General features: G+C 34.1%; 1 protein-coding gene across 1 annotated transcript in view; it reads right to left on the bottom strand.

Annotated features, from left to right (window-relative positions):
• LOC150092321 (zinc finger SWIM domain-containing protein 5-like) overlaps positions 1-15,922 on the bottom strand; it is a 320,532-nt gene that overhangs the window by 109,125 nt on the left and 195,485 nt on the right. The window contains exon 3 of the mRNA XM_090414845.1: positions 12,944-13,071. Coding sequence (XP_090270971.1) covers positions 12,944-13,071 — 128 coding nt within the window. The remainder of the gene's footprint in view (positions 1-12,943; positions 13,072-15,922) is intronic.

Genomic DNA, 15,922 nt, shown 5'->3' with positions numbered 1-15,922 from the left:
TAATAGCTTTGAACTTTCCATAATTTTCTGGTGTGGGTGAAATGTTGGACAAGTTTATGTCTAATTCTCTGGAGAATTGTTCCCAGTTAGCTTTTTTAAAATTAAAGCATCTTCTAAGTGGGATCTCCTTAAGTCGGACTGGTGGGAAAACTTGCAGCATTATTGGTGTATGTTGTGAACTTAGGATTGGTGCAAGTACCAGTTTAGTACACAGATCTATTCTATTACTAACAAATCCAAGGTCTGGGTTATATCCTCTTTTCCATCTTCCACTAAACAGCCATCATGTTAAATGATGATGTTGTTTAGGATCGTGTATAAGACTCATTTGATTACTTTCAGCCCACTGTTCGACTAACTCTCCATCCTGATTTGTTTCACTATAACCCCATTGTGTGCTATGACTATTAAAGTCTCCTATAATAACAACAGGTTTCCTTTGTGTCAAATACTGAGAAATTTCAAAGCAAAGGTTATGCTAGGTGGTTTGTATCCTGAGAAAACACTGATATTATCCAGATCCTTTCCAATGATTTCTATGTTATTTTGGCTTGTGGTTAGGCATCCTGTAACCTGAATCTCCTGAGTGAAAATAGCACTTCTATATTTTTCATGTGGTATTTCTTTAATGAACTTCATTCCAACAATTTGAGGTCCTTTGTGTGTCTCCTGTAGACATAAAATATCACATATTTGTTCTTTACACATTTTTGCAATAAGATCTTCTTTTACAGAAAACTATAAATATTAGTTGGATATAACTATTCTCCCTAACTATTCTTAAATATGGTGCTCTTTCTCCCTAACCATCCTATCCCAGTTCTGTAACAATTAATATTCCATCTACAGAAACTGTAGTAAGAAAGAATATGAATAACTTTATACGGAATAAAAATTTTCAGAAAGCTAAATATAATCGAAATATTATTATTATTTGACACCTCCAGGGAGTCCAAGTACTCATCAAGGGAGGGCACCTGCTCTTATACCGTCTTGACCATTCAATCACCAACTGACCGCATCTACATCAATGCCATCTACCACCGACCACCACTTGTATTTCCACAGACAATCACAAACATCCATGTCCATGGCGGGATTTGAACCTGCAGCCTTTTGGCAGGAGAGCGGATATGCTATCCACTCAGCCAATCAGGATGGCTATTTCTTAAATTTTTTTTTAAAATATGTCTTACATTTTTTTTTAATATTTCTTAAATTTTAAAAAAATTGTTTTTTAAAATATTTCTTATATGGGAAACATTTCTTTTTTTTTTCACATACATATGTGATGAATAACATTATAACGAATAAAAATGTTCAAAAAGCTAAATATAATCAAAATATTAAATAATATATAAAATATTTCTTACATTTTTAAAATAAATATTTTTTTAAAAATATTTTTTATATGGAAAAAAAAAATTTTTTTTTCACAAATATCCACAATGAATTTTCCTCGCAATGAATTGTCCAGACACGGTGTAACATATGGACCTGGAAAATGGACAAGATAGAACAACGTTTGGTCGAAGACGATGATGAATTAGAGTTTTAATGGTGCCAGGACAGTAAAAGTCATACTGTGCCATATTAAAGATAATAGCAGTACACAAGGTGAGTCAATCACAAACATCCATACCTGATTTGAACCTGCAACCTGTTGGTTGGAGAGACTGATCAAAGACTGCACATAACAGAATTCTGAGGAAAATTAGGAAAGCAAACAGATGGCATCAATAGCAGAAACATTTAAAAATGATATCAGAAAAGAACTTGACATTAGTAAATTCAATAATGTATCTGGTGTGGTTGGATATAGAACTGCAGTATCAAATCATATCAAATCATAGATGTAATGCTATGATTTGATCAATTTGTGTGTATGGGCTATCTATTAGACTACCACATTCTTTCAACTCTCCATGAGACTACCACATCAGCAAGCTGTTTTGAGCTACATGATGAATTCATAAGGAAAATAGCATGTGGTGGACATTTGTTGGTTGATGCACTATCTTGCTATCCTCTAAGCACAGTTAATCACAATCATTACCCCCCCCCCCAAGTAAGATATGATACAGTAACTGCCTACCTGCTTTATGTTGCTGAAACAGAATAGGTGGTGCTTTCCCTAATAATGTAGTTGATTTCATGATTGTTTGGGGGGGGGGGGAATACCTAATAAAATGGGTACTGAGTGTAAACATTGTGTCTAGTTTGTGTTGATTTCAATTTTGAATTCAAAGCATTTTAAACATATATCGCTGTTTTAATTATTATAATTTCTGTAAAGTGATAGTTCAAAAATTTTAACGTATATGTTGAGAGAGAAACATGTACTGGTGCACAACTATTGGTACATGCATAAAGCAGCAGTTTTAGTTGACTGAAAGCCTTCTGATGCTATATTTGTTAACATCTGATTTTTTTTATGTACAGTTTTTTTACATACAGGTTCTTATGTAATTTTCTACATCTGAAGAACATGTTTATATAAATAATAAATATAAAAGAACTGCAGAATAACATATGGATGTGTGTGGGGTTGACAAATATTCTTGCTTACTCATGTGTGGTGAGTAGATTTTGCTAGCTGGCAAATAGTTGCAGACTGGACAAAAAAGATATTTTTTTATTTAATAAAAAATTACTTCTCGAGCTATGGTACAGTACTATCAATCATTTTGTGGATTACCTATTGACTCTTACTGTGACATAGCATTAAAAAAATGGTGTGTGCGTGTGGGGGGGGGGGGGGAAGAATGCTGGTCTTGAAATTCATGCTTGCTCTTGTTATCATTCAGGGAATGAGAGGTGTGATTGAAGTCTGATTAGCGGAATAATGAATTACTGACCATTTAAAACTATGTACAGGTAACCCTCGTATAATGAGGATGTTAGGTTCCGCAGAAATGCCATGTTATATAAATCGTGTTATGCGAGTCTCAGATCACATAAAAAAGTAGGGGTATGTTCCGAAATCATTTTTTTTTTAAATTATATAAACAACAATGACATATCCAACAAAAAAAATATTTTTATTTAATTCAGGTAATTCATGTAAGTTAAGAAAACATAAACTATGACACAAATACATAGTATAAAATTATAAAAATACAAATTGTACTTAAACTTCACTGCACGTAATGCATAAATGTTTTAGGCAAAATAAAAGAGTGCATATTTTAATCTTTCATAGCACGACGATTTGAGGATTGGTTAGTAAACACTGGTTTTGTCATGTAATCACCTCATGCATTACTACAAAACAGTATAGTAATTCTATCTTTGGAAACTTTGATCCAGCAGTTGATCTTTCATTTTTCAAAATATAGGTGTGTTTTTGGACTTTTTTCCAATATAACTCGGATTCATCCGCATTGAACACCTGGTCTGCACTATAAATGTTTATAAAGTTTGAGAGTTTTTTGTTTAATAAGATTTCCATCCATAGGAATTTTTTTTTGAGGTGCAATCTTCTATCGAAATCATTAGAGATTTCTCCATTTTTCCATTAGAATATTGCGTACATGAGCAACGCTCTTTGCACTTATTGTTGACCCAGCAATAAACACTTTCTCAGTGGGCAGATTAAAGCAGAATATGGCCAGATGGGGCTACACAGACAATGACAGCTGCTCATGTGGTGAAACACAAACCATGGATCATCTTCTGTAATGCTGCTAATAGACATTAATAATGTATGTACCTGAAACAGCTTTAAAGTATATTAATCATTAGATGAGTGAAATTTAACATTTTATGTTTTTGTGTAATATTTTATGCAAGTGGTATTTTTATATCTTAATGTATGCTTTTTATCCATATTCTTTTATTGTCTATTTCTTTAAATATATGTTTTTAATCGCTTATGTATTATCTGACATCTTCTGTAGTTTGCACACAAAATAAATAAAATATTCATAATTAACTATTTATATATTCCTATTAACCACTCTATTAATAATTAGAATAGTTATTAGAGAGAATAAAATATTTAAGAATAGTTAATGAGAAACGGCACGATATTGAAGAATATTTATTCTTCTAACCGTTCACTATTTTTCTGTTCTGTGCATTTAGACAACCATCCAGGCGTGATATATTTTTTTATCTGAACTAATTCAGAAGGTGACTTACTGTTATAAAATTTCTTAGTGTTATAAAGTACTAGTTTTGGAGGAAAAGGTAATGACTAGTATTGAAGACACAGATGGCAATTTAAATTATGCTGATTTACATAATTTTATAATTTTGCTTGACCTGGTAATAGCATCTGAGAATTTGACAATAGGTGGCAATATGGTCATAATGAATATGACCATATTGCCACCTATTGGTGAGAGTGACTTGACCTGGGAGGTAGCTAAAGGTGTAGAATTTTCGATTAAGCCAGGGTATATGTGGAATTACCGTGCTGGGAAGTATGACAAGCTTAGGAGATTGCTTGGTTCAGTGCCATGGCAGGTAAAACTGCAAGGGCTGGATGTCGATAGAGCATGGGAAGTGGTCAAGGAGCATTTACAGGAGGTTATGGTTGATTGTATACCTAGTATAGCCTGCAGGCACACAAACAGTATAAAGTGCAGGGTAACGAGTGTGGTAAAAAAAGCAAAAGCGGATTATGAAAGGAAACTAGCTATAGAAGCCAAAGAGAATCCCAAACAGTTCTTTCAATATGCTGCAAGCAAGAAAAAAACTGTAAACGGCAAAATGATTTTAAGGAATGACGATGGTAAGGAGGTCATTGAATCAGTCGATATAGTGGAATTACTGAGTGAACACTTTGCATGAGTATATCATCCAGGTGGTGACATTGCAAGAATGAAGGAACCATCCGTTTATACGGGAATTGTGATGAATGAAGTGGAGGCGAATAGTCTATTACAGAACCTTAATGTGAATACATCTGTGGGATTGGATGGAATACCGGCACGGGTCTTGCATGAAGCGGCTAAGGAATTATCAGTGCCCTTGACCATGTTGTTTAATCTGAGTCTTGGGTCTGGTTTAGTCCGGAAGGTGTGGAAAGAGGGGAAAATAGTTTAACTGCATAAAGGAGGATCAAAGACTATGGTTGCATTGTAAATTACCGACTGATCAGCATATCAGGAGTCATTGTCAAGGTCCCGGAGAAAGTAGTCAAGGGAAAAATACAGGAATGGATTGATGAAAATGAGATACTGTATGGGGGTCAGCATGGCTTTGTGAAGGGTAGATCAATGCCTCAGTAAACTGCAACATATGGGAATGAATATAGGGTTGGTGAGATGAATAAGTGGGTGGTTGATGGAGAGATATCAAAGAGTAGTTTATTCAGGAGAAGAGTTCAAAAGACGGCCTGTGACTAGTGGTGTGCCGCAGGGTTCTGTTCTTGGACTACTGCTGTTTAATTGTTCATTAACGATATAGGGAAGGATCTAAGAGGAACAGTTCGTTTGTTCGCTGATGATGCAAAGTTGGGTAGGGCAATAGTGAATGCAGAAGATATCAAAATCTTGCAGGATGATATGGATAGATTGGAGTTCTGGGCTAAGGAGAATGGATGTCAATTTAATGTGACAAAATGTAAGGTTATGCATTTTGGGGTGAAAAGATTAGCAGCAGTATACCACATTGGTGGAACTGTACTCCAGGAGATTGATGAGGCCAGTGACTTGGGAGTGTTGGTGGATAGGGAGATGAAGTTTTGGGGGCACATTGCAAAAGTGGCTAAATCAGCTCATCAAATCACTTGGTTGCTGAAAAATACTTTGACAAGCAGAGACAAGCAAGTTATTGTTCCTCTGTACCGAGCCTTGATAAGACTTCATCTCGACTACCGTGCCCAGATTTGGTCACTTAGGTTTCTTCTGGATGAGAAGGAGGTGGAGATGATCCAGAGGTGAGTGACCAAGATGATAGCAGGTCTATGGAATGAACCTTATGAGAACAGGCTGAAGATTTGTGGGTTGCAGAAACTGGTTGATAGGAGGAATAGGGGAGATATGATTGAGACATTCAAATTGATGAAGGGTTTCTATAGGATTAATTCAGAGGATATTTTTGAGATCAGGACTGGTGGTGGGAGAACTATGGGATAGGGGACATCTATGGAAGCTGGGCAAGGGTGTGGTTAGCAAGGATGTTAGAGCTGGGTGCTTTACTTTTAGAGTGGTAAATGAGTGGAATAAGCTGCCAGAGTCTGTTGTGGGTGCTATGACAATGAATGAGTTCAAGGCAAGGTATGATAGATACTGTGAGAATGCCGAATAGTTGTGTGGACATGATGTTTAGGGCCTCCCTCGATGAGTCTAAGGACTCCCTGGAGTCGCCCGTAATAATAATAATAATCTTTTTCTTTAATATAATTACTCAAAAGTGCATCTATGATCTTAAACTAGCTCTGTAAACAACAAGAGTATACAACATATCTTTCCTATTCAGGAATAGTGGAGTCATTTGCGAAATACATGAATATTCAATAATTGAAACACCTCATCTTCTGAATTAGTTCAAATAATATATATATCACATCTGGATGGATCTAAGTGTGCAGAAATATAATGAACAGTTTGCAGAATAAATATTCTTGAATATGATGCCCTTTCTTATACCTATTCCAGTTTTGTAAATATTAATATTCCATCAGCAGAACCTGTAGTATTTAAGTAATAAAAAATATTTACAACTTTTTAAGACAAAACAGAAATTAGGAAACTCACTGATCAATAAAATATTACTTTCATTCTATAAGAATAAAAATATTATTAAAATCTAATTAAAATCTAAACAAATAATACATAAATACATAAAAAAAAACTATATTTTGTGAAATTTATCTTACACTGCATTTACTTTTCATATATCAGTATCAATGCATTGTCATTTCAATTTTCTAATGAATAATGCCTTTAGCAAATATTTCTGTAATGAATTTTCCTGTAACGAATTTTCCCTGCAATAAATTTTCCACTTGATGAATTTTCCCATGATGAATTGTCCGTGAACCATGTTAAACTGATTTAAACTCAGTCTTTATACTGCTGCCATGGTGTTTTAGTATCCACATAATTTTATTCAACTGGCTTCCTACCATACTGATCTTAGTTATTGTGCTATGAATAAGATGAAGATAGCCTAGAAAGGCATCAAAGAGTAGCAGAAGAATCAGGAATGCAGATGGCCACTGGTGTATTGACATGACTCTGTACCTGGTCTGCTTCTGTTTTGTTGACACATTAATGATATTGGTGATGATTTGAGGTGGAATATCCAGTTGTTTGTTGCTAAACAACTGGTAAGGGTAGTAGTTATATAAGCAAAGCTAACATAACATATTTTTTAATGTCTCCCCCAACCACAAAAGGTTGTAAACTTATAATACATCAGTACCAATGAGTTGGCTAAGGATTGTTTATTTCTATTATTTTTAATTTATTTTTTACATAGTCCAGGAATCCTGCTCTAGAGACCAACCATGGAACATTTTCAAGTTACTTCTAAACTTCCAGTAAGTGGGCAGTGGTCTCACCAGGCAATGAAATTTATCTTTCACCGAAAGTAGAGATAAAGTATCTTCCACAATCACAGTAGAATTCAGACCTACAGCCTGTTTGCTGAAGAGTTGATATGTCAACCACTTGGCCAATTAGACTGGATGTTATATATAATATATATATATATAAAATATGTATGTATTAGGGTTACCAAGTAATTTTATAAGCTTGGTTATTTAACTCCTAATCCTAATATACAGTATCCACAAGGTAAAAAATTAATTGCATATATGTATGTATATATATAGGTGGGCTGAATATGTTAGGAGTGTTTCAGAAGAATGAAAGTAAGAGCTGCTTACATCAAACACCTGATAGACAAGAGACCAATTTGGAAGAAAACTAACGATAGGAAACTAGTCACAAAATTTGTAGTGAACTATCACAATATTTAATAGAGCTTTTGAGGGTTATGAAGATTTTCAAATTAAGAGATGTCTAACATTAAGTAAGCAAGCAAATTATATATTTTATTTAATTTTTTGTAATTTTTGTAAAAAGAAATCTTGTATGTTTATTTGAAGGCTGTCTGAAAAACAAACAACAAAACGAATTTGGAAATGAGAGTAAAACTTAATATTTATACTTTTGTCAATTAAAATTAAGTGAATATACACTCATAATACACATATTCAATGAAGACCTAGATGAGATGGCCCAAGAAAGAGAGCAAGTCATATGCTCTTTACCTTAGGTAGGTTTGAAACTTTCCAGTAATTTGTAAACTGTTCTTTTTTTTTTTTTATGCTTTAGAAGACAGTCTAATTTACCTGCAGTGTCTCTTTACCATAGGTAGAAAGATTATGTGTATATATAATCAGGTTCAGGGAGTGAGACTTTTTTTTTTTGGTTGTTTTTATTCAGAAATCTGAAGCTTTATTTTGTGTTGTAGCCATTTTGTTCAAAAGTTTCTAAGAGAATTTCTTGTTCTAGGTGCAGTGCTGGTCCTGATGATGGAATTCACTCCTTCAGAGAAGCCAAAGTTTTGAAATTTCCAATTTCTGGACAGGGCAGTAATATGAAATGGCATGAAGATACCTGTCAGAATACATGGATTTATGATAAATCAAACATATGAGAATCTCTGATGCAAATTTTGTCATCAGAACTAGCACCAGAACAACAGATTGTTTTTTTTAACAAACTGAAATCCTGAATAAAAGCAGAAAAGGTCCTACTTTTTAAACCTGTTTTTACACCCCCCCCCACACACACAAATCTCTCTCTAGATTACATTATTAAAAGCCGCTACAGATAAAATAATCACCTAATTCACAAAACTGGAACATTCTGCAAACCACTGGACAAAGTTCCAGCCCATCTAAGTCAAATTAAAGAATGTCAGGAGTCTCTATTCTTCCTTGGGGTTTACTGCATCCCTGTCATTGTTGAACCCAATATTATGAACAGAGGGTCTGACTACCATGGTCAGGAGGAAATGAATAAAAAAATATCTTGTGACCAGTCTAAAGGTTGATTTTTCGGCATGCTCTGAAATGATCAAAGCATGCCGAAATCATGCTTTATCATCGCTATGTGATAAAGCGATAAAAAGCAAAGTTATTAATTAATTAAAGTTTTAAATCATAAAGATTATTCCTGGGAGTCACAGCTTACAAAATATTTTCAATTGCAAAAGAAATGATGGTTTAATTTTAAATAAATTCTAGTGCACTGCCTTAAATTCTATTCAACTTAAAGATATTAATGACAGATGACTGCAACAAGGAGTATCATTACACTGCTAGCATCAAATATGTCACTCTTTCCAAGGCCATTTCATTTATGTCTTTTCACTGAATGTGCATTTCTTAATACCTAGGCATAAAGGGGAAATGGTATTCATGGCAATGGTAATCATGGGACTTTTTCAAGCATCTAATCTAACTTCAGGCCTCCAGTAAGTGATAGTGGTCCACAATGGGAAATGAAATTCATCTTCCACCGGACAATCACTAACATCCATGTTCATGGTGGTATTCATCAGTGGCTTGTTGGTTGGAGAGCAGATATGTTACCCACTTAGTAAACCAAATCAGCATATGCAGTGCCTTTCAAAATACACTAGGATGCAGAATTAATGGATCCCGAAGAAGAGTAATTTTATTTTAAACTCATAAAAAAACATTGAATTGAAAATGATAATGACATTTACTCATTTGAATGAGTAAATGATAACGATACTGAATTCTGTAGTCAAACTAAAAATGAATTTCAAAACTCATCGAACTGAAATATGCGCAAAACGGGGGAAATGGTATTAATTTCAGATTATTATAGGATACAATTATCCAATACCAACTTAGCCATAATATGTCTGTCTGTCTTTCTCTCATGCACATATATAATGAATGCATTTTTTTTTTTTTTTTTTACTTTTCATGTTGAGTTGGTACATTTCCTCACATTCAGAACAATGAGAAATATATTTGTTTGGAAAATATTATGCTCATATAGAACTATTCCACACAGATTGGGAAAAACGATTGGCTGAAATGTTATTAAGTAAAATCATAATAAAAATAAACAAATTAGACTTGATCATTCAAAATTTTATGCTATTTAAATCTGTCTTCATTTTTATGAATTTAGGGACACAAAACTCATCGAACTTGAAATGTTGAAATGCTTATTTTACTTATTATTAATAAAACAATTGACGTTTCGACCCCTGTTGAGGTCATCATCAGAAAAATACACGTGTATATGAAAACAAGCTACATGCTCTTGCACTCTACACAAGTAAATTGAATCTATGCTGTTAATTGATCTTTTACTTAGCCTGACCTCCAGTGGTAAGAAAAAGAAAAAAAAAACACCTGCTAAAGTCCTCCCGTACTAAGCTTTTCTTTAAGTCTTGTACAGTTCAGGTCGCTATTGAATGTTAAAAACACTTCACCAAGTCTTCTTGTATTGAGATTTTTCTTTGGCTTGTTCTGGTTGCTATAATGGTTGCAAATGGGTCATCCACATTCTTGGAAGTTAGACCGTCATTTTTGTTCACATTAGGATTGCGTTGGAGCATTTCACATGCTTCTTTAAATTTCCTCTCAAACCAGGTTTTGGTACAGGGTGTAGGGACTTGGTACCTTTCCAATCAATTCTGTGGTATGTCTGGAGTGATTGGTCTGAAAGGCTGTTTTTTCAAAAATGGAGGTATTTAATATGTCGTTTGTGTTCTTCCTTCCTAATTGGGATGGTTTGCCCTGTTTTCCCTATGCATGGTAGGTTACATGTGCATTGTATTTTGTAAACCTCTGGGTGGGCTAGGTGTGGAAGAGGGTCTTTGGAAGAACTGAGTAGGTGTCTTAATTTTGTCGGGGGTTTAAAGGTGGTTTTGATGTTGCATTTGTGTAGTGTTCTGTCTATTTTTTCCTGAAATGCCTCTAACATAAGGAATGGCAATGGCATTCTTGAAATCTTTTTTTTTGTTTTTGGTGGTGTCTCTGAGGAATTTGAACAAATCGTTTGAGCTCTGTGTTTAAGGGTGCTTATGACACCTAATTTTTGTGTTGGGTGGTGGAAAGAATTTTTGTGTATGTACTGGCCTGCGTGTGTGTGTGGGTTTGCAGTAGACCGAGAAGGACAGACAGCCTGAGGGAAGACGTGTGACAAGTGTGTCCAGGAAAGGAAGAGAGTTTGGTTTTTTTTATTTCAATGGTGAATTGGATACGTTTGTGTTGTTTATTCAATTGGCTAAGGAATGTATTTAGTGTTTTGCAACCATGGGGCCAAATGGCGAAAATATCATCAACGTATCTGAGCCAAATTTTGGGATTTAGGCATGCTGACTCTAGAGCTCATTGCTCAAAGCCTTCCATATAAAAGTTAACTACTGGGGGGGGGGCATGGCTGTACCTTCTTTTTGAAGGTAAAAATTGTTTTGACACACGAAATATCCAGAGTGGAGTACGTGGGCAAAGAGGATCGTGATGTTGTGTGGAAATATGTTCTGTAGGAGCACAATAGTATCATTGATCGGGACATTGGTGAAAAGGACAGTTATGTCAAAGCTGACTAATAAATCTTGGTCGTTGAGTGTAATGTTTTTAATTTTGCTTATGAAATGTGTATTTTTTTATGTAGGAAGGGGAATGACCTACCAATTCCTTAAGTGTGGCTGCAAATTTTTTGGCTAAGTAGTAATTCGGGCTGCCGATTCCTTCAACAATCAGATGTAGTGGCGTGTTTGTTTTATGTATTTTTAAGAAAGATATAAAAGAAAGAGTAAATCTGTAATTAAGCATGCAGATGAAAATCCCTTAATTAATCATATTACACACTTGAGAGATGATTTGTTAGGGATACTTTATTAGAAATGGATAGGTAACAAAATTCTTCTTTTTTTTTTGTTTTTTTTTAAATCAGGATTTTAATTAATCCATTTGAGAATGATATGATGGGTGATATTTGTATTTTTTTTTTTTTATAAACTCAATATGGTATATATCCATTAATCAGCCTGGATTCCCAACAACCAACAAAATGTAGGAAATGTACATGCAACACAGCATAACACTACAGAGGCATTCAGAATAGTAAACATGTTATTTAATAAATAAAAAGCAAGATAGCATAAAAATTGCACATTACCCTCAAGGAGTATTATGAGCATTGTAATAGCAATTAAATCAGCAGAATTCAAGCATAACTCTAACACATACATGACTTGCATAGTGAAAAATGTATTTTGGTTGTTACCAATTGTCAAATTTAAACTAAAATTAAAACTTCTTGACAATGCTTGCTTAAAGCTGATTTTTCTCCTCATTCCTCTGTTTTTTTTTTTAATTACAGTTTGTGTATTAAAAATTACATTTAGTCTGGAAAACAACAAAATAAAATGTTGGATTTGGTATTATAATCAGAATTTCAGGTAAGCTGATATTTGATGGGAAAATGGGCTTAAATTTTAGACATAATACCATCTTGTAAAAATATAAAAGTGAAAGCCCTGCTTAGTCCACTTGAAATATATCTTTGTCTGCAATTCTCCAGTTAGTCCTTAGATTGCAAACATTGCACACTAATTAAAATTTGGACTAAATATTTTGGCCTATAGTTCTGTACAACAAAATAAAATGTTGGATTTGGTATTATAATCAGAATTTCAGGTAAGCTGATATTTGATGGGAAAATGGGCTTAAATTTTAGACATAATACCATCTTGTAAAAATATAAAAGTGAAAGCCCTGCTTAGTCCACTTGAAATATATCTTTGTCTGCAATTCTCTAGCATACAAGTAGCAGACAAATAAATAAATTTTAAGGGGGAAGGCAGGTAGGTGAAATATAAGGAACTGATAAAGCATAGTAAATATCAATGAATCTTACTCACCCAGAGGAAATAACATACAGAAATGAATAAGTAAATAATTATATTTAGTAAAATTGTATCTAACCTGAAATGGGTACACGAAGCCTGACACTGTCTGCATTCCGGATGCGATACAGGGCTAGGGCAACAACATGCTGGCACCAAAATATGTCTTTAGTTTCACAGGTACACGTAACTGACGTAATCTTACACCTAAATAGAAATAATATTTATCAATAACAATATGATAAAAAGTAATTTAAATTTAACATGCTCAAAAAGATACAATCAAATAAATATATGCAAGCAAGAATTACTTATTTTGTTATCTATTTATCCTGTAATATTCTTTCCCACTAAAGAAAGCTGTATACCTCTACTGAAATAACACAAAGTATCAATAATGCACTGATTTAGACATATTGTAGACAATATTCAGAAGTTAAAGTTAGACCTCTTAAGAAAGAAGGTCACCTGAGAAAAATGCAATATTGCCATTTATTTGATTTTATTTGTTAATATTCTCTGCTATTTGCATGATGCAAGTTAAAAATAAAAGAAAGAACTAATGTACTGATTCAAAAGACTTTAACTGGATAATGAAATGTCAACAAAAAGGAGAATAGATATTCATTATTATTTAATACAAAGAAACAAAAAAAAATGTTTTACTTTGGACTTAAAAAAAATGCAATCAGGAATGTATCAAAAATTCTAATTAGCTTTCTAAAGAATATTAGTATTCAAAGAACTACAATGGTGATCTAGAAGTACTTCTCATCACTCTCCCTAACTTGCTCTGAGAAACAATAGAAATCCAGAATACCACAGTAGCTCAGGCTTAAAACTAACTTTGGTATTTTTCATAAGTAAACTCTTGATTAATGTGCAAATCATAATCAATGAAGAATAATAGATATTCATTTCATCATTATTTTATACCATTATCATTAAACTCTTGATATGTACCCTCAAGGGATATACAGGATACTCCATGAAAGTCTGCATTATTACTAACATCATATTGACAATTTTCCTCCCAATTAGTCTTATCTGTTAGAACTCCAATATTGTTATATCAGTCTTCTAAGACACTTATAATTTCACCAGTCCATCTAAATCTTGGTTTCCCTCAGTCTTTTCCTGCCATCCTGCACCAAACACCTGTTTTGCTAAACTTTTCTCTTCCATTCTGATTAATGGTCATACCATAAAACCTTAAAACCTGAATTAGCTCTGCTCATGTATTCTTGAATGCTAGCAATGTCAGTTTCCTTCCTGATATCTTCATTTTTCATGTGATTCTGCCATTGGTTCACTCCTGTAATTTTATTTTAATCAGAACTCATATCTAGTCTCCATCTTTGCTCAAGTGTTTTATTTCTAACCCAACTCAGATCCACAAGTTAAAATAGTTTAAATAATGTATTGTATACTTCCAGTTAAGTATTTTGATAATTTCTTTCTTATTCCATTTAAATGTATTAAATTTACTTGCCAGTTTTCCTTATTCTACTGTCTTTTTCTTTAAATACACACTACACCATATTTATTCCACTTAAATATAGTGTACTGTTCTGTACAAATATTTAGTCTGAACCTAGCATGCCCTTCTCAAGTCTTTCTTCACAATTTTTCTCAGCCTCTTCTCAAGTATGTTTACATAAATCTTATCTGGAACACTTAACAGAGAAACTCCTCTCTAATTCTCAATCAATTTTACTTCCCTTTTTAAATGAGTATTATCTTCTCCAATCATGCAGAATTCAATCTGCTGACCAAGCTTTCTGAATTATACCGAACAATTGTAAAAGTTTTATTCTATAACTTCCATATATGAGCATTTCTGAATGTCATCTACTCAAGCTGCTTTTCCAAATTCCAAGCTTCTGATGGATTTTTATACTTTAAAGATTAATATGTACTCCTCATGAATATTTTTACCATTATTCTGTCACTGCTTGTTTTATTTACCAATTCTTCAAAGTAATTACTCCAGACTTCAGTTTTTATGATGCTTTTAAATATCTTTATGATATATTAAAACATCTTCAGTTTTTATGATATATTGGAAGAACAACACATTTGCGCCTTGGATTGGAATAGGCCTAAGTTCGATTCTCGTCGCGACGGGAGGAATCTTTATCTGGACGATTTCAATCGAAGGTGAGTTAGCCAATCTCATACGGAGGTAGTAGGGTTTTTTTTCTCCCGGAAACTTGGGTTTTTCATCCTGCATACAGACAAACTGGCTCTTCAGAACACATGCAATTTACAGACAAAAAATACTAATTGTGGTAGTGGTGGAGGTGGGTGGTAGATGGCGTTGATTCATAGTAGAGGTTCGGTGTAGTGGTTGAGACAGTTGTAGATGTCCTCCCGCGATGAGTCTTCGGACTCCTTGGAGGTGTCACGAATAATAATAATAATAATATTTGCCATCTCTTATTCGGAAAAATCTGATCCATGGAATTCTAATTTTTCTACCCTTGCAGACAGCTTCATTATGTTTCTCTAGCCAAATCAATCAGTGTTTTCTTTAGTCTGCTAGTGAGTTTCCAAGGTTTGGTTCTTGTTTTCAAACTTTCAAAAAAAAAAAAAAAATCAGCTAACGCCTTTTTATTCCCGTATACGGGAGTAGGCGAGGCCATTTAGCCCTATCTAACTTTTGGAGACTGAGTGGGCAGTTCAATCTCCACTGGTACCAATCAGAGATAGATGGCCCAAGGCTATCACTAATTAAGCGGTACACAGTGAAGAGAGATGGCTCAAATGTGCCGCCATCTCGTGGTCCCTAACCCTAACACAATATATTTAATGTCTGAAATAATGTGGGTTCCATGGTCGATTTTCTTGAGTTTCCGGGAGGAAAAACCCGCTTGCCCGTGCCAGAGATCGACTAACTCGGGAACCGGTCGAAAAAAGGCTTAGAAAAATTTCCTCTAGTCGCCGACTAGACTCGAAACCAAGTCTTCCTTCGTGCGGCCAAGCGCCGTGGTATGCAAACGCCACATCCACTGAGCTACATAGGCTCTTTCAAACTTTCATTTTTTTTTTTTTAAAT

The sequence above is a fragment of the Typopeltis vanoorti genome, chromosome 26, assembly GCF_054136105.1.
Source record: "Typopeltis vanoorti isolate ZY-2024b chromosome 26, IOZ_Tvanoo_1.0, whole genome shotgun sequence".
Classification (NCBI taxonomy): domain Eukaryota; kingdom Metazoa; phylum Arthropoda; class Arachnida; order Uropygi; family Thelyphonidae; genus Typopeltis; species Typopeltis vanoorti.
This window is presented reverse-complemented; position numbering and strand designations above follow the sequence as displayed.